The following is a 20,748-nucleotide window of genomic DNA, read 5'->3' on the forward strand; positions in this document are numbered from 1 at the left end:
TGCATAAACACAACTTCATTCTTTATCTCTCCAACAGTGTGTAATGTCAGGTTTAGCCACGAAGCACAGCCTCAAACTCATTCAGAATCAAATGTAAACATCCAAATAGATACTATACTCACATGATCCGACGCATGCATACAGTATGCATGACGAACATCTTGTAAAGATCCATTTGAGGGTTAAATTAGCTGTGTGAACTCTGTAAATGCACTGTATTATAGTCGAGAGCTCGGGGGGGCATGGATCGCGCGATTTAAAGGGTCCGCAGCCTGAATCGGTGCATAGTTAATGATGCCCCAAAATAGGCAGTTAAAAAAATTAATAAAAAAAAAATCTATGGGGTATTTTGAGCTGAAACTTCACAGACACATTTAGGAGACACCTTAGACTTATATTACATCTTGTAAAAACTTGTTCTAGGGCACCTTTAATCTACAAATCCATTGATTCTTTTTTCCTCACTAGCATTTATCAACCTAGAACCTTTTAAAAACAATTTTGTTTCCTGTAAGACTTATAACTATCTCGATTCACAGAAATTGAGTTGTTTTCCAGTTTTTTGTGCATCTGATGGTCAATGAATGAACACTGGGCATTTAGTTTCACAATCCAATTGAGCCATTCAATTTTATATGGGTAGGGGTTGGTTCTGCATGTGGACGATAAATGTTGCATCTCTATAAAATGACGTCAAGGACACAAATTGGTATGTAGAAGTGAAAGATGCCAGCAGACAAAAGGTTTTAATTGTTGCCTTTTTTTTTTTGTTTATAATATTAGATTGCTTCCCTTTGCATTTCTTATGGAAAATTTCATGTTGAATAAAAACACTCATCATATAATGACTGGAGTACAATGGAAGCACGAAAAGAAAGTAGTGAAAAAGTGACTACACCAGTTTACACCACAGCAATTGGCTACACAAGACCATTTAATATTGAACACCTTTGGATAAAGATGCATAGTGATCTGATTTGTGTTGTAGAATTGTACGCAAAAGCTGGTTGGGCCATAGATAAGCATTTGAAGCAGGCAGGATAAATTGAAGTTTTAAATGTGACCTGGCTATGTGTGTATGTTTGTTTGCAGGGCTGAAGCAGTGACTCTTAATGACTGTCTCCAACTGTCATACCTGCCATCTAAGAGGAACCACATGCTGCTGTTGTACCCCAGAGAGATCCTCATCCTAGACTTGGAGCTCAGTCAGACCGTTGGAGTGGTCGCCATCGAGCGCTCCGGTGTGCCTTTTATACAGGTGTGTGTGTGGGAATGGAAGAGACTGCATGCCTGTAATAGAATGGGTACCTTTTTCAGTTTGATAAAGGGTTAGTTCACCCAAAAATTATCCCATAATTTACTCCCCCTCAAGCCATCTTAGGTGTATATGACTTTCTTCAATCAGCCAAACACAATTGGAGTTATATTAAAAAATATCCTGGCTCTTCGAAGCTTTATAATGGGAGTTAATAGTAGATTTTGAAGCTCAAGAAAGTGCATCCATCCATCCATCATAAACCTACTCCATATGGCTCCAGGGGGTTAATAAAGGCCTTCTGAAGCGAAGCGATGGGAAAGAAAAATATTATCCATATTTAAAACTTTATAAACTATAATCACTGGCATCTGGTAACAGCTGTCCACACGTTCACGAGAAAGTCGAGTTCCGGCCGAAGGGTGACCTCTGACCCGACGTATGATGTATGTCCTCTTGTATCAAAATCCTCCAACATTTTTCTTTAAAACTTCTCATTTTAGACTTCTAATTCATGACCAGCATTTTGTTTTGCTCTATCCTCTGCACCTCTGTGGTCGTCAGTTCTCACTTGAGCTTAAGCGATGCCTTCGTCATACGTCTGGCCAGAGGTCACCCTTTTCCCCCTGGAACTCGACTCTTACTCGTGAATGTGTGGAAGGCTGTTACCCGAAGCTAGTGATTACAGTTTACGAAGTTATAAATATGGATATTTTTCTTACAAAAACCCATTGCTTCTTTTCAGAAGGCCTTTATTAACCCCCTGGAGCTGTATGGATTACTTTTATGATGGATGGATGTGCTTTTTTGGGCTTAAGAATTGAGGGTTTCATTCACTCCCATTATAAAGCTTGGAAGAGCCAGGATATTTTTTAATAAAACTCTGATTGTGTTTGGCTGAAAGAAGAGAGTCGCATGTAGGATGGCTTGAGGGCGAGTATATCATGGAATAATTTTCGTTTTTTGGGTGAACTAACCCTTTAAGACATTTCATGTTTTAACAAACTACATTGTGCCATCTGAAAAAGTTGTAGAAGATGTATCTGTACCGACTGAACAGAAACAGGGCCCTCAGTACAGTACACACAATATCACAAATAAATGCATATTTTCTCATGCGCATTTTGGTGCAAGACACAAAACGTGTGCACATTAAACAGATCTTGTGCATTTTATTGTACATTTCTTTGCTTCTCGTGCACCATGAACAGAACCGTGAACATGCACCATTAACAGACACTCATGCCACACAGATAGTGCTCCTCACGTGAAGACGTGAGATGTGATTATTTCTCCTTCTGTTGAACATAAGCAGAAATATTTAAAGGCACACAGAGACTCTTCGCCTCTGACACTTAATTCACGGCGCTCATTCAAGCAGATAGATAAGTGCTTATCAGAGATGCTGTCAAACAGAATAATATCGTCACCATAAATACGGACGTAGTGCTATTGTTCTATGGTGGCCAAGCACTTCAAGCCCAAATATGTGACTGTTTCCTGAAAACAGCCCCCACAAAAATGCTACCTGCAACCGTACATACTGTATCTATAAGCTACTTTCTGATAACACAAGCAGCAGGCATGGCAACACTGTGGGTAGATATCTAACAATAGCATTATCTAACTAATAAGAATTTGAGTAGTATTGAATTTCAGAGCTGATACTGAGCCAAGTGTAACTGTATTATAAGTAAGTAGGTAAAGCTTTATTTATATAGCACCTTTTAAAAATAGCGTTTACAAAGTGGTGTTTTTGGTACAACCAACAAGTTTCCATTGGATGTTTGGAGCAATATTTACTAAAAAAAAAAGCAGGCATCACAACATATTCTGATGTATTATTTCTGAAATATGATCCCCAGAATAACACCACACAGGTGACTTGTAATATGCCAACAGGGAATATCGGACAATGCTGTAATATTTCAAATGTTCTCAAAAACTGAGCATGTTGAGATCTATATGCATTAACTGACGAATGAAAACAGGCATTACAACATATTCTGATAAAACGAGGAAACAAATTAATAAGTCGTGGGAACAAATTCTTTATTTAGTGGTCACCATATCTATTTTGTTGGCATGTCATGTCATTCAAAAATAAAAACTTTTCAAATAAGTTTTGATAGTTGATAGTTTCAGGGGGCTGAATCCCCTCTAAAAAGGGTCTAGAACTGCCCATTTCATTCACAGACAATTGTCACTTGACACAATGCTCATTTAATGCATTTTATTAAATAAATCCATATTTACACAGATTGGCATGACCTGTTCACTGTTGTTAAAAATATTTACACAAATGTAATATATATGTGTGTCACAAATGGCACTTGTTTTTGGAATGATCCATTTACATGTCATTTCTTGAAGCATGTACAGTGCTCAGCATAGATGAGTACACCCCCTTTGAAAAGTAACATTTTAAACAATATCTCAATGAACACAAAAACAATTTCCAAAATGTTGACAAGACTAAGTTTTATATAACATCTGTTTAACTTATAACATGAAAGTAAGGTTAATAATATAACTTAGAGAACAAAATTGTCAGTTTTACTCTCTGGAGCAAAGCTAAATTTTAGACTACAAATGTCTAATTTAAAGCTGCATTCCGCAATTTTTCCTCTTTGTCGCCATCTCTGTTTGAAACCTGCAATTGCAGTCATATGCGGAACAGTTATCTGTACGTGCGATGTGCCTCGTCACAGCTCGTCAGCGCAGATGAATCTAATGCTTGCTGTCAGTCACCGCACCGGTGTGGATACTGAACTTCAGAATCACAGATTCTATGTCTTGAAAGTATGACCAATATAAGAATTTTCGGTAACACTTTACTTGAAGGGGTGTGCATAAGACTGACATGACACCTTCATAATCTTGACATGACACGTGTCATGAATATGAAGGAGGTTTTATGCATGTTTATGACAACTGTCATTAAATGTCATTCGCTCAATTATGTCATTTTTAATGCAAACATGACATTGTTTGAGATGTCTTTGTTACGACAACTTGACATAAACCAACACATCATAACCTGTCAGTGTCTTTGTCATGACAACTTGACATTAGCAAAACATCATAACCTGTCATAAACATGACAGCAGATTAATTATCAAACTTAAAAAAACTGCTTTATGGGTTAACATTACATTACATTATTTTGGTAACATTTCAGTATAGGGAACACATATATAAACGATTAACTATGACTTTTCCCTCAATAAACTCTTAATTTACTGCTTATTATAGTTAATTGTTAGGTTTAGGTATTGGGTAGGATTAAGAATGTAGAATAAGATCATGCAGAATAAGGCATTAATATGTGCTTTATAAGTACTAATAAATAGACAGTATTTTAGCCATATGAATGCTAATAGTAATAAGCAACTAGTTAAAAGACCCTAAAATAAAGTGTTACCATTATTTTATAACAGTGTCATCTTTTTTATGAAATTTGAAATGGTCTATTATCTGACCTTCTGTTGGATGAAACTTTAAAAAAAAAAAAACATGAAATGAAAAATAGTCATGACACTGTTATAAAATTATTTGTCAGAGTTTTGTCACTTAATGACATTTTAATGACAAGTTCAATTTGTACCACTGTACTTGAGCTCAAGATAGATATTTATGACACTATTATAATGGCCTCATGACAGCCAATGTCAAAACCAACCACATGACAGTTTAATGTAATGTTAACCCATGAAGCTAAATGATGTCAAGTTGTCATGACAAAGACACTGACAGGTTATGATGTATTGGTTTATGTCAAGTTGTCATAACTCGGACATCTCAAACAATGTCATCTTTGCATTAAAAATGACATAATTGAGCGAATGACACTTAATGACAGTTGTCATAAACATTCATAAAACCTTCTTCATATTCATGACATGTGTCATGTCATGATTATGAAGGTGTCATGTCAGTCTTATGCACACCCCTTCAAGTAAAGTGTTACCGAATTTTCACTGGAAAATATCAGCTGAACAAGTAAGTAACATTTCTGCCTCTTTTGTTCTGACCAACTGAGGAAAAAAGCATTAGGCCTACAATAAATTGTGCTGCCAATGATGATTAAATCTAACGATCGCTTAGCTCAGATCACGTCAAACCGTGCAAATTATTATTACTGTTATATTGTTCTCAAATTGTTAATGTTAACAACATCAGCATTGTGTGACTGTGTATTTAGTGTATATTAGCGTTACCTGTAGATTTCCATTTCTGTAGCCACTCAACAGTCCAAAGTCTTTTGCTTTTTGACTACGGGTGAATCTCCAGTTGTCACTGATGATTGTCATTTGGATCATTCTGGATTACAATCCGCCATCAAAATGATATGTTTAATTATTTCAGCTGCTGTGAGAAAAGGCTATAAATGATCTGCTACCAGCAGCATCCTCACGTGATAAAATTGACTAGCCTGGACTCCCCTTTTCTGTTTACGGACATGGCGTAATGATGCACAGGCGAACTGCTGCATGCTCGAATTTCCCGTGGAAATCCACCATGTCGCTCTTATTATAAAACATTATTACAAGCTTACCGTTGTGAATCGAGACAAGATAATTAGATAGTTTTGAACACTGGCTGGTTATTTACTTGCTCAAAAAAAAATTATTTTGGATCATTTTTAACCAAAAAAAGTTACAGACTGCAGCTTTAACAAGAATTGATCCACAGGTGAGTCTAATTATTTATTACACAGGTATCCAGCAGACCGTTGACTATAAAAGGGTGTTAAAACCCCTTCCCATTTCATGCTGTCAGCAATGGCACTATATGGAAGAGAAATGTAGAGGAATGGCATGCATGGGTGCCGTCCACAAAAGAAGCCTCTCCTAAAGCCCAGGCACAATAAAGCCTACCTAGAGTTTGCCAGGGCCCATGCTGACAAAGATGAAGACTACTGGGACTCTATACTCTGGAGTGATGAGACCAAGATAAATGTTTTTGGAACTGATGGCTTCAAAACTGTATGGCGTCGCAAAGGTGAGGAATACAAAGAAAAATGCATGGTGCCCTCAGTGAAACATGGTGGTGGCAGTGTCCTTATGTGGGACTGCATGTGTGCTGCATTTCATTGATGGCAACATGAATTCACAGATGTACTGCTCTATGCTGAAAGAGAAGATGCTACCATCACCCCGTGGCCTTGGACGTCGTGCACTTTTCCAACATGACAATGATCCTAAACACACATCTAAGGCCATTGTTGGATTTCTGAAGAAGAACAGGGTGAAAATGATTCAGTGGCTCCTGATCTGAACCCAATCTAACACCTATGGGGAATTCTGAAGAGACAAGTTGAGCATCACTCTCCATCCAGTATCCAGTCTCTAAAAGAGCTCATTCTTGAAGAATGGAAAAAGATAGATGTTGCAAAATGTCTCCAACTTGTTCATTCCATGCCTAGAAGACTTGGTGCTGTCATTAAAAATCATGGAGGCCAGACAAAATACTAGATGTAGTAGTTTTTGTTGTGGGGTGTACTCATTTTTACATCACCCTAATTTGAGTAAAACTGAAAAATGTGTAATTTTGGAAACATTGTGTTCATTTAGATGTTGTTTAAAATGTTACTTTTCAAAGGGTGTGTACTTATTTACGCTGAGCACTGTATGTGCATTAGATAATGCCAGTGTGTCTTCTGATCTGTTTTAGTGTGTTTTGTGTATTAAATTGTACTTAAAGCTTCCAGCCCTTCCCTCAGTCAGAGTTGTGGTAAACATGCATACACACACACACACACACACGCATATGCATTAAGTGTTATAAAGCACTTGTCAGGAAGGCAATTTGCATGACTGATGGTGCAGCTGCAAGCTCTCATACTCTGAATCTAGGCTGACCGTGGGAGCCTGGCGTACGCCAATAACACACACACTGGAAGCTCACACATTTGTCCTAGTTCTTCTGTTACCAGAACCCAAATTCTCACAACAACCACTTGTTTTTAATATTCAGTATACATAGAAGCAGTTATATGTGTACAGACATAGGTCCATTTGAATATACAAAACAGATATTGTTAAAAGAATAGTTTACCCAAACATGAAAATTCTCTCATTATTTACTATTACTATTTAAAATCATATTGATTTTTTTTTTTTTTTTTTTTCCATTAATCAATTGCAAAAAAAAGTAGTCCTATGACTTATGTGTTGTCTTCTGAAGCTCTGCGATAAGCTTGGTGTGAGGAACAGGCCACCACTTGTGGTTACGGCTTAGGGTTAGGAGAACCAATGGCATTTGATGTCAGTGATATCACCTCAGACAGTGTGACCTGATATACACTTATTTTTTGTTTTATCCAAGTGTGATCATGTATTAAAAAAGAAGGATTCTAAAAGAATAAGTCATACAGGTTTGTAATGACCTGAGGGTCAGTAATGCACGTCTCGGTTACATAGGTAACCCTTGTTCCCTAAAGGAGGGAACGGAGACGTACGTCGGACGGACCGACGAATAGGAATCTCGCTAGAGAGGCCAATCTGCTTCGAGTGTAACCGAAACGAGCCAATGCACATTGGCATGCAATCATATGCAGCAGCTGCTCGCCTCGTAGCGCAAGTATTTAATGAGCAGCAGGTGCGTTGCATCTTCAGGTTTTAGATTCGGAGCCGAACAGGTTAGGCGGCAGCATCAGCGGCGTACAGCGACTGTGGCGACGGGACGTACTTCTCCGTTACCTCCTTTAGGGAACGAGGGTTACCTTTGTAACCGAGATGTTCCCATTCAGTCGGTCACTTTCGATGTACATCGGACAGACCGACGAATAGGAATCCCTACCAAAGCGTCACAGGAACTGCCCCCTTCCAGTGCACTGTTGCAAGCCTCTTGAAGGACGGTGGGACAGGGCTAATACAGAGAGTGAACACAGAACGTGACCGACTGAATGGGAATGACAGCTTTCACTTTTGGTTGAAATATTCCTTTAGCCTGATAACATTTAATCATTTAGCAGAGACTTTTATCCAAAGAGACTTATAGATGAGGAGAACAATAGAAGTAATCAAACCAACAATAGGGCAACAATATGTTAGTGCTGTGACTAGTCCCAGTGAGTCTAGCACAGTACATGAAGAAAGATGGACAGTCAAGGTAAAGGCCTATGAAAGTGATGGGATGCCTTTGGGGTGGCACCACAAGATGCCGTTCACTTGCAGAAAACAAGCTTCTGAAGGGCACATACTGTAAGTCTGAAGCAGTGAGTTTAGGTATATTGGTGCAGAGCCAGTGGTTTTTTTGAAAGCAAACATCAGTGCCTTGAATTTGATGCAAGCAGGAATTGGCAGCCAGTGCAAACTGATGAAGAGAGGTGTGACGTGCGCTCTCTTCGGCTCGTTAAAGACCACTCCTGCTGCCGCATTCAGGATCAGCTGCAGATGTTTGACATGAGTGCGTGCTGGAAGAGAGCATTACAATAGTCCAGTCTGGATAGAACAAGAGCTTGAACAAGGAGTTGTGTAGCATACTCCAGTAGGAAAGGTCTGATCTTCATAATGTTGTATAAGGCAAATCTGCAGGACCGGGCCGTTCTAGCAATGTGGTCTGTGAAGTTTGACTGATCATCAATCACAACTCCAAGGTTCCTGGCTGTCCTGGATAGAGTTATGGTTGACAAACCTAGCTGAATGGAGAAGTTGTGATGAAGTGTTGGGTTGGCTGAGATCACAAGCAGTTCTGTCTTTGCAAGGTTGAGTTGAAGGTGGTGGTCCTTCATTCAGCAAGAAATGTCTGTCAGGCTGGCTAATAACTGTCAGTGTCCTGGTAGTGGGATACTTTGCACTCTATTTTATATTGCCTTTTTTTCTATCGCATATTTTAGTAATCATAAATTAAGTATCATCCAAAAGTGTGAATGCTCAAAATTCATCCTATGAATTGACATTTGATATTCAACAGTGCTTTGATCTGCCTGCATTGACACTATTCTTTAAGAGCTGCTGTGCAGCCAAAATAATGTACCAGTTATCAATGTAAAGCTGCTTTGACACAATCTACATTGTAAAAAGCGCTATATAAATAAAGGTGACTTGACTTGACTTGACTATGAAGACCATTTTGAATTGGACATTGCTTTACCATGGAAATGGTATTTAAATCCTTTTAGCAGGCTCAATTTTTGTGAAATTTTAAGAGCCTTAAAAACATCAGCCAATCGCGTAAACGATTGGCCCTCTGGCTTGTCAATCACTGCCATGACGTTCCTTGTAACTTTCCACACTCCACAGGCGCTGCATGCAATGTTTTTGTCAGGAGACAGGAGTAACAACTGCAGATTATGAGTTACCTGCGGTGAGTCCGACATAATGAATCCACTAACACGACACAGCGAATGCCGGTGGTAAACATTCGTGTTCCAATACTCGTGCACGAGTTTTGGGAGGCGTTCCCTCGAAATGAGCTGTGAAGGAGGGGGGTTGTTCTTACGCATGCGCTCATTTCAAAAACTCAGTAACAGTCTTTGGTTTCTCAGTCGACGAAAAGATCCTATTTAGCACCTTTAAGTGTTAAAAATTGCAGTAAGATCAACAAAAGCGCTTCATATTTGGTGCTTATATTGCATTATTCAATAAAAGAATCTTTTGTGCCTTATGTGCCACTCAGACTTTTTTTCTTTTTTTTTTTGAAGACTGTATATTGTTAGAATTTATATGATGTCTCAGTTTTGGCTGGGGAAAACACTGAAGTCTCTAATGCTTTCTGTCTTGTGTGTGTAGGTGATTCCTTGTGCCCAGAGAGATGCTCTCTACTGCCTCCATGAGAATGGTTGCATCACACTGCGTGTGTGTCGCTCCACAACACCTTCTCCTAATGAAACAGGCAAGACAGGCCTTGTTCCTTCACAACTGTCCTTCAGTCTGGGGGTGGGGCATTCAAGTAATTTCACATCACAATAACATCACAAGGTGGAAATTTGTTTCTGACTTCACCACACAGACATCAATATGACAATTTATATAAAATTCAAACTATTTATACACACATCGCATTTTATCGTACACACACAAATATTCATTCCCTTATGTACATATATTTGCCTACAAATCCATGTCTAATTCAGTTTGATTTCATGACTCAGCATTAAAAATTTTAAATGCAGTACAAATCACAATTGATGCACGTTTTTCCTTGCCCATGGTTGCCTAAAACAGCTCTTTGATGGTAACAACTGGAATTGAGAGTGTAGGGGATGAGAAAAATTTTCTGTAATGCTTTTAGTTTATTTTTATTGTGTAAATATTGTTGGAGAGCCGTCGCTATTTTCATTTTTAAACACTTGCAGTCTGTATAATGCATAAACACAACTTCATTCTTTATAAATCTCTCCAACAGTGTAGCATTAGCCCGTTAGCCACGGAGCACTATCAACCTCAATCAGAATCAAATGTAAACATCCAAATAAATACTATACTCACATGATCCGAAGCATGCATGCAGCATGCATGACGAACATTTTGTAAAGATCCATTTGAGGGTTATATTAGCTGTGTGAACTTTGTTTATGCACTGTTTTATAGTCGAGAGCTCGGGGGGACAGGGAGCGCAAGATTAAAAGGGGCCGCAGCCTGAATTGTTGCATAGTTAATGATGCCCCAAAATAGGCAGTTAAAAAATTTATTTAAAAAAATCTATGGGGTATTTTGAGCTGAAACTTCACAGACACATTCAGGGGACACCTTAGACTTATATTACATCTTGTGAAAGAACGTTCTAGGGCACCTTTAAAAAATGTATTTTTCATTGAATCATTCATTCAAGAGATTCGTTCAGAAACGCTGATTCATCCAATAATGAAACAAGTGAAGTGTTTAGGAGTTAGTCATTGATTCATTCAAAGCATTTTTTTTAAAAAATAATTCATTCAGATTAATTAAACATTTTAAAAAGACTGCAGCAATTAACGTTTTGTCAGAACCTCTAGTAAATTACATGTTATTTTGTTTAGTTGTCTGTTCAGAATTGTGGGAGAGTTGTGATCTCTGTTTAAAACAAAAAAATCGTGATTCTCAATTTAACCAGAATCGTGCAGCTCTTTTAACCACTCGACAATTTTGCTTTACATTTAGCACTTGATACTCTCAACAAGATTTTTATAGACCATTTCTAGAATGTTTACTCTAATTATTTTTAAGATCTGTTGTGTTTTGTTCCAGTGACTGATCCAGAGCAGAATGTACAAGAGTTGGTATATGATCTCCGCTCCCAGTGTGACGCCATCCGTGTGACTAAGACCGTGCGGCCCTACCGAGTGGTGATCTGTCCTGTCAATGAGAACAGTGCCGCCCTGGTGGTCAGTGATGGAAGGGTGATGCTTTGGGAGCTCAAAGCTCATCCCAGTAAATCTTCATCCAATCTGAGGTACAATTTTTAAAACATATCAAAGTACTAAATATGAAAATGGTGGGTTTCTTAGTATCGCACTGACAATTAATTAAAAAAAGTAGCAAAAGTAGCAAACCCTTGTACTGATTGTACTGATTTACATTGGTAGACATGAAGCAGACTTACAAATCATACTATAATGAAGGCTTTGCTGATTTTTACTTGATATACATTCTTGGAGTATCAATTTTACACACAGTTTTAATCTAATTTAATTAATCTGACATATTCAACTTGTTACTTTCTGACTTAACCAGTGGTGTTAGTTGGTGAAATTATTATTGAGAATATAATTTCACTGGTATTGGTACTGACTACTAAATTTTTATATCAAGACAACCCTACATAAAACACACCAATACATTCTGATTAGATTTTTTATAGTCAGTTTATAAAAGCGCAATAAAAAGATGAATCTTATGAAACTTAACATGCCCAAATCTCATCCCAAAATCAAGATACTTTTTTTATATATATTTTGCCAGAAGAAAGTGAAACCTGTATGAGGACCACTGTGCATTGTGATATTTCCATGGTATTTTGAAGGGGTTATGACTTGGATTTTTTTTTATTATTATTATTTTAATATGTTCCTTGAGGTTCACTGACAATGTTAATAAAGTTTTTTTTTGCAAACAAATATATATGCAGAAAAACAATCATTTCCAACCTTTATTTCAACCGTCTGTCTGGAATTATCCGTTTTCAAGGTGCGGCTCCTTTAAGGCTTGTCAATAAACGACCACTGTTATGATTGGCTAACATCATTGCATATAACATACTGTATCAATGCTCCCTCGGTATTGCACTTGAGTGTTTTGCAAAGTGTTTTGAAAACATTATCCATTTAAAAAATGTGTAATTTACAGACGCAGCATTATGAAATCATTTACTTAAGGTTTTGATGCAGCTGTTGTCAGATGCTTCATCTTTAAAAAAAAAGTTTCTTTGCAAACTCTCCATTACATTGTGCCTCACTGACAAAACAAAATGCTCCGAACAAACATATCTTCCGACTCGATCCGGGATGCCGTTAAAATAAACTGTCCACTTTTTTCGACGCTGGGATCCTTCTCAAGTCTGTACAGAGACACAAACCATCTCTTTAGACTGAACACAACAAAGTGAATGTTCTTCCTGTTGTCGCCAGACTAAAGTGTGTAGACTATGTCAGAAACTGAACACAGATCTGTATACTGTATCAGTGTAGACAGCGTCTACGTGTTTATAATGAGGAGGACCTTTTAAGCTATGAATCGTGCAGGATTTTTTATGACCTCTTATAGGCCTCTTACATGTCAAAAGATCAAGCAAATTTGATTTCTCATGTCATGACCCCTTTAAAAGTCGGCACCTTTATTTTGATAGTAATTTATAGAATACAGATTGTTTCAAAGCAGCTTTACAGTGATCAACAGGAAAACAAATCAGTGATGCAAACATAGTAAAGCAGCTCTATAAAGAAAAAGAAGTGTCATTTATCAGCTGAGGTCAGTTCAGTGTTGATTCAAATCCATTTTAAAGATCATCGATTATTAAATTAGTTAAATTCGGCTATAAAGCAGCTCTGCAGAAAATTCGCCCAGCTCAGTTCAGTTCTCATCCAATAGTGTCAGTGCAGTCAGATCAATAATATTGTTGAATATTAAGTCAAATTCATACTCTTATTTAAACTGTGCAACTGTAGTCATTATAATGTTTATATATTTGTTTCTTTCTCTCAGTTCTGGCTTGCCTCCTTTGTATTCTCCTGTGAATTTCTGTGGGACACCTTTACGTCAGAATCAGAAATGCATCCCGGATCTTTCCCTGAATACAATGATCGGTAAGATAACCATCCTAACCCCCATTCTCACCCCCTCACACATTTCTTTTCTCCCTTATCCTGGCTTCTAAATATAACTCATTTAAACCGTCTCAGGCTTCACTCTCCTAGCCTTTGACTTGAGGAGATATTTTCAGGCCGAAGACCCAGAGGCCTCACTCTGCTTTCTGTCTTTTACAGTATCTGCAAATCTTATTTTCCCTTTCAGAAGCCCATCACTGATAACACTCATAGCCTGTGGGCTGGTTTATCTCCTGTTATGTCTTTAATCATAGGCATTGGGTGGGCGTTTGGGTCTCAAAGAAGAGTTCCAAACCTGCAATGATTTTCTTTCTTCTGTGGAACACACAAAGAGGATTTTTAAGAATTATTCTGGGTACTCTTTTCCATGCAGTTACATTAAAAGGGGAGTGATGCTTTCAGGCATCAAAAACAATGCAAAAGTGCCTTAAAAGCAGTTCCCAAATTGAGGATGACTGTGGGTGTCAGTTAAATATCAAATATTTTTGTACAAGTTATAATATTAATAATAATAGTATATTATTAATTTATTTGCAATTGATTTATTAAAAAATTGTTTGCTTTAAGCAGTAAGAAAGACTGTGAATTTCATGAATTAAAGGTTTACATTAATTTATGCCAACATTTCAATGTCATTTCAGGTTACATGTTCTGTCTCTTTAAAATCATTAAAAAATCATGCATGTTCATTTTGTTATTGTTAAACCCATTTACAGTCGCAGTCATACATTTACATGCCGCTTACAGAATCTCTAAAGTGTTAATCATTTTAATAAAATAAGAGGGTCATAAAAATTGCATGTTGTTTTTATTTAGTACTGTCCTAAGCTATTTCACATAAGAGATGTTTACATATATTCCACAGGACAGAGTAATAGCTGAATTAATGATCTGGATTTAATAGCCACCTTCTCTCTTTTCGCTCAGCGGCCTCAAAGAGCTGCTCTGTTGTTTCATTTAGATCAATTATGTGATCTGTCCCTGTTCCAGGTCACAGTCTGATTTCTGGAGTGGACTCCCCACGACCCCAGGCAGATCAACAGGAAGTACATCTGAAATTCCTGTTGACAGGGCTGTTGTCTGGCCTGCCCTTGCCTCCCTTCTCCCTCCGGATGTGTCCTCCGCTCACCACCAAGAATATCAACCACTACCAACCCTTACTGGCCGTGGGTGAGTACCGCACATGCAGAGACAGACACTTTTCCCTTTCATTCTACTGCTGACATTCAAACATGCACACACACAGCAAAGTACTGGTGTATAATCTCTCATCAAATAGAACAAACATGAACAGTGGATTCCTGGCTTTTTCTTGGGTGCTGTTTGTCTGTGCCATGGGCGTCAAGCCCAGAATATGATTGGCCCAAATGCTTTTTGTCTATAACTGACCAGGAGTTATTTTGTAAAGTTGGTTATTTTTAACTTAAAATTTCCTTAATTTCAATCAAATCCACCCCATCACACACACACACACACATTTGTCTTCAGTCAATCCTAGTATACATTTTTTTCTGGAAGTGCTTCAGCTAAAATATGATTGGCCCCTTCATTGCCCTGGTTTTAGAAAATGAATGGTGAAATGGAGTCCAATCAGAGATTCCGTTATCAAAAGAGATGTCAACCCTCGAATCTGTATTATTACCTTTCAGTGTGTGCAGCATTCAATGAAAAAAGTAATGTCGTAGAAGTTTCTGGTAACACTTTATTTTACAGTGCCTTAGTTACATGTCACTACATGTACTTACTATAGTAATAACAGTAAATTATGCATAATTATAAGTAAGTAACCCTAAGCCAAACCCTAATCCTAACTGTAACTCTATAGTAAGTGAATGTGGTTAATTAATAGTACTCAGTACTTTTTTGAGTAATTACAATGTAACTACAGCACTGTAAAATAAAGTGTAACCAAATTTCTGATATTAGATCTCTTTAATTAATTGTAAGACTGGCCATTTTTAAATCAGCATCAGGTAAGATACACGATTCGATTTTTCTGCTCATTTACATGCATTTATTATAGGTTATAGGGCTGGGCGATATATCGCATGCGATTCTCACGCGCATTTCGTCAGTAAAGCCGGTTCCCTGATTACCGCTAAATCGCCATCACCTGCTTTCAAATGGAGTGCCATTTAACAGACAGAGCCGTAGTTCACTGATAAGCCACGCTACGCTAAAACATTTGCGTGGCTTATCAGTGAACTACGGCTCTGTCTGTTAAATGGCGCTCCATTTGAAAGCAGGTGATGGCGATTTAGCGGTAATCAGGGAACCGGCTTTACTGACGAAATGCGCGTGAGAATCGCATGCGATATATCGCCCAGCCCTAACAGGTTACCACTTCTATATATTCACACAACATTTCTTTAACCCTTTATGGTACGCAATATGATATCAATGAGGAAAAAATTATTTGTGTTGTTTTGCCTGCTTAAAATTGGACACTTTAACAATATCAATTAACATTTTCATAAATGTTTAATTTATTTTTTATAAGTTTGTTGCTTCGAGGCAACATTTAGGGCCCTATAATTTCCGCGATCACGGAATCGTGGACGGAATCGCGGAATCCAGTCATAAAAACAGAATTTACTATATAAAACGGAATGTCACGGAATTTGTCAAATTTTTGATGAATGAATTAAAAGCAGGTCAGTACACATAAATTAAATCGCGATATAGAAGAGTGACTGAATGTTAAACCGCAAAAACACTATTTAAACATGAATCTGTCATGATCACTAGTGGGAGTGCCCTAATCAGCCACTAGAGGGCACTTCAACCCGGACTCTTGTTTTGTACTCTTGGACCTTCATTTCCCAGAACTCACTTCCCGGACTCATTATCCTCGTTTCATTGCACCCAGCTGTTTTGTGTTTGCTCATTAGTTTCTGTCTACTTATACTTGGGTTGTTTCTGTCTTTGTTTGTGGTTTGTTGTATTGTGTTACATGCACTTAGTGTCTCTGGTTTTCTGTTTTTGTGGACTGTTTCTGCGGAGTTTGATCCTTGCCTGTTTCCTGGATTACGTGTTTGGATTATCCCATTAAAGCTGCGCTTGGATCTTACCATCTTGTGTTTGTGCATTCCGTGACAGAATCCTGCATGCCTGTGTGACTGAAATGAATGATGCGGAAGCGCAATTTCATTTACCTCACACTGCCTTACACACACTCGCGTGGGGGCGCACGCATGCTGAAGCACGTGGCGCTCGCGGTGTTTTTGTCCTCTGTCGCCTCACTATATGAACGCACAAATTCATCTCCAGAGCTGCTCTGAAAGTCACTTCATCAGCATTTAACCGCTTAATTTGAGAAAACTACCGTCATAAACACAGAGAAACTCAAAGCTCTAGGCAAACCGTCAAAATAAAAGTTCGATTTAACTTGACAGAAACATATTACTGTTGTACAGTAGAATTTAGATAAATTAATTTAATAATAAATTATTAAAATATATTTTAAACAATAATCCCTGTGTTTCTTCCATGTTTTTTTAGATAGTAGAATTTCCAGTAGAATTTAGCTCTGTTGTGCAGCACATTGTTTGACAAAAAAAGTTTAATTTCATGATTAAAAGATAAATTAAATGGTATGTGTTCATTTGATTGCCAGAAAAATTTAAATACACAACAGAACTTCTGAAAAAAAAAAAAAAAAAAAATCATAAAAATATAATTTTTAATTAATTAATATTGTTTTTTTTTAAGAATTCAATTAATTAGACATGCTTTTTGATTATTAAAATGGAATCCAGAAAACAGAATTTGGTAAAAATAAAATTTGAGGGGAAAGAATAAAATGTAGGGCCCTAAAAAAAAAATTTAATTTTTTTGTTAAACTCTTATTAAATTGTTGGTAAATTGTACAAGATTCATTATTTCAATAAATTAGACATGCTTTTTGATTATTAAAATTTAATTTAACCATTAAAATGGAGTCAAAAAAATAAATAAAACGGAAAAAACGTAATCCAGAACAATTAAAAATGGAAAAAACGGAATTTGGAAAAAAATAAAACGGAATTTGGTAAAAAATAAAAACATTTATAGGGCCCTAAACATTGGCATTAACATTTGCCATTTTCATGTAGAAAAAAGAAATCTATTTATTGAAAACATCAATTTCTTTAATTAGACACTTGAACAAACAAATTTATCTAGTTTTTAATATATTAAAAATATTTAATTATTATTTAATTATTTAATTATTAAATATATTTAATAAAATGTAACATTTTATATCCAGCTGTTGCCCCCAGGCAACATTGTACCATAGTGGAACACAAATATTACAAAACCATCATATTTTTATGTTATATCAAGTTATCATATCCGTAGTCATCCTCATCTCCATCTTCTCTCTCACCCTCACTCTCTCCCTGACAGATTGTCACAATGATTTCATCTTCCTCATCAAAGCATGACCCCTCATTAACTCCTCATCATCACCCTCATAAACTGGCTTTGCTACGTGTATACCTTTATACCTTTCTGAAGTTCAGAATATATGCAGATATAGTATGTGAATTCTTATAAGTGCATTACAAACTCATGTGAAAATGGCAGCATATTTAGATAATTCTAACTCTTTTCCTTACAAATGCAATACATTTGCATTCAAACCTATTATGCCTGTATGGCCTTATGCGATTCCTTGAGGCAACACCGTTTTTTATTTTTTCTAAAACATTTGATTATATATACTGTAAATTTCTTAAAAATACTTCTTTACTTGCCAGTGAAGGTGACTCATATTTTTGTGGGTGATTAAATGGATCCAAAAAAGTGAAAAAAGCACTTTTCATTGGAGAAATTATGGAGTCATGTGACATGTGCACATGACATGTGCTGAAACAGGACACAAAATGGACCCCTGTTGGTCATGTTATGGTCTTTTTTGCACTTTTATTGATTAGTATTTGAGTTATTCTGCTCTGAGATATATTTGATCATTCAATTGGTGCCTTATTTTATTAAAAACAAACTAAAATAGACCATGTTGCCTGGAGGCAACACCGTACCATAGAGGGTTAAGATTTTTATAATACATAAAAATTATATAAAAATAACTAATTAGAAGATGTCATACATGATGCACGCAACCACAGAACGGCCTTGTGTAAAGCACACTTCTAGAAAACACACATTCCCTGCAAAAAACATATGTTAGTCCTGAACAAACTGACACATAAAGTCACAGACGTCAAGTGAAGTCATTATCAAACATTACATTACCAAAAAGCTAATAATGTGTTGTGAATGTTACATAAAAAAACATGTTCCCACTCGCCATCCCATTCGAAGTCAGACAGCTACCTTCTAACAATCAGTACATCTTTACAAATGCCTTGAGCATCATAGAGAGTCAGTGGAGAAAGGCATATAGTTCATCATAACATCGTAATATTCATCATATACATAATTTACCCACTATATTGCTAAATGTTCATGATTTTTCATATCAACAGAAAAATATACTGGGATAACCCGTCTTCTCTTGAGACCCCCCCTGCATCGCAGCATAGTTAATGATATGCTAAAGCACGCCCATATTTTGATGTGATTGATTGCAACACATTTGTGATATAGAGGGGTGATTTCAAACCGCATTTTTTAGACTGTTTGTTTTAAGGAGAACATATTGAGCAATGGTGTTGACTGATGAATTTGCACATTTTGTCTTAAAGCATATTAAAAACACCACATAGACATATAAACAACATTAGAAACTTGATTTTCAGCACAGGGGGACTTTAAGAATTGTAAGTCAAACATTGTTCATTGTTTTCATTTAGTCAATTTGTTCAGGAATGGAGTGACTGTCAACATATACGGGCCATTGAATCATTGACTCATCCATTTCTTTAAAAAAGGCAGATTGATTTAGAAACAAAACACCACTGTGTGTTGCTCAGACACAAAACAGTTCTGCTTTGGCTTTGTTCGGAACTATTTTCATTGGCAAAATAGAGAGAGAGAAAAAAAAAAAAATATGTTGTCAATTTTGTCTAAAATGAAGCTCACATAATATTATATTAACTCCTTATTTATTGAACTGTTGTATAAAATCATTATTACATTTGCAATCGTGCTGATATTCAGGAAAAAAAATGCACTCTTACAATATAGTTCCTCAGTATCATGAGTATGGTTTGAACATAAGACAACTCATTCAGGGAATTTTTTGCTCCCATATCTTAAATTTTGGACGAATAGACCTTTATCACAGCGGAATTGGTTACGGTTATGTATATTTTCAATGTGTTGTAATCACCTGGTTGAATAAACACCTCTTAAAATTAGCATCCGCAGGATGAGTTCAAAATCCGGACATTTTCAAAGAGAGGAGAAGAGATTCTGATGATTACTGCTTATGGAACTTGTAGTTTTAATCCAACATAATCCGATCTGAGAAAGCAGTGGCTTGTAAACACATGCGATTATTTCACCAAGCGGTGTCAAGTGCTCGTCTAAACTAGCAACTGCGACGCTGCAGTATGTGTGAGACCTGATGAATATGATCAGAGTGAACATATTTATTTGTATTAAATATTTTAGTCATTATTCTGTAATTTTTCATTGACAATCATTTCAATGTATGTAATTCACATATTTATTTCAATATTCTTAATTCTTAAGTCGCGCTGTCATTATTTAAGATTTTCGCAGTTTCCGCACATTCATTCATGTATTTTAATACTGCTCTTACGAAAATTAACCATGGTTTTGCTAACCATGCTATATTTAGTAAAACTGTGGAAAAAATAAAGCCATGGTTAATTTTAGTAAGGGTCAAATTCATTTAAAAATGTAAATTCAACAGGTATGAAATATGATCAGTAAGAGAAAAACATGTTAATGAGAAGACGAGCTGGACGGCGGCAGGTTAGTTGGGAAATATATGTATTTCTTATTCAGAATGGACATTTGGAAGGGAACATTTCAGCAGATTGAAGATATGAGATGTAAGTCTAAACATCCTCAGTTTCGAAATGCATGCTACACACAAACATACTCCCACATATTATTTTAGAAGGACCTTCATCCCGCCGTATTACTCTCACCCATGCTTCCCTCAATTCTTTTAGTGTCAGAAAATCTGACTGAGGTAAGGTTGTTGTCGTTTAGAATAAGAGCAACTGGATACGCTGCAGTACACACCCTAATATGACATGCTTGCCAGTTAAAAGATATAGTTCAACTATAGATATTCCATTCTCAAAATTACTGTACCATATTG

General features: G+C 36.7%; 1 protein-coding gene across 2 annotated transcripts in view; it reads left to right on the forward strand.

The window, feature by feature from the left end:
- The window catches only part of wdr11 (WD repeat domain 11), a 101,490-nt gene that overhangs the window by 28,280 nt on the left and 52,462 nt on the right, over positions 1-20,748 (forward strand). Inside the window, exons 6-10 of one of the 2 annotated variants that reach the window (XM_048205850.1) lie at positions 1,093-1,258; positions 9,994-10,153; positions 11,431-11,635; positions 13,384-13,484; positions 14,496-14,675. In XM_048205850.1, the coding sequence (XP_048061807.1) occupies positions 1,093-1,258; positions 9,994-10,153; positions 11,431-11,635; positions 13,384-13,484; positions 14,496-14,675 (812 nt within the window). The remainder of the gene's footprint in view (positions 1-1,092; positions 1,259-9,993; positions 10,154-11,430; positions 11,636-13,383; positions 13,485-14,495; positions 14,676-20,748) is intronic. The other variant, XM_048205851.1, reaches the window with a different exon arrangement.

The sequence above is a fragment of the Megalobrama amblycephala genome, linkage group LG10 (genome assembly GCF_018812025.1).
Source record: "Megalobrama amblycephala isolate DHTTF-2021 linkage group LG10, ASM1881202v1, whole genome shotgun sequence".
Classification (NCBI taxonomy): domain Eukaryota; kingdom Metazoa; phylum Chordata; class Actinopteri; order Cypriniformes; family Xenocyprididae; genus Megalobrama; species Megalobrama amblycephala.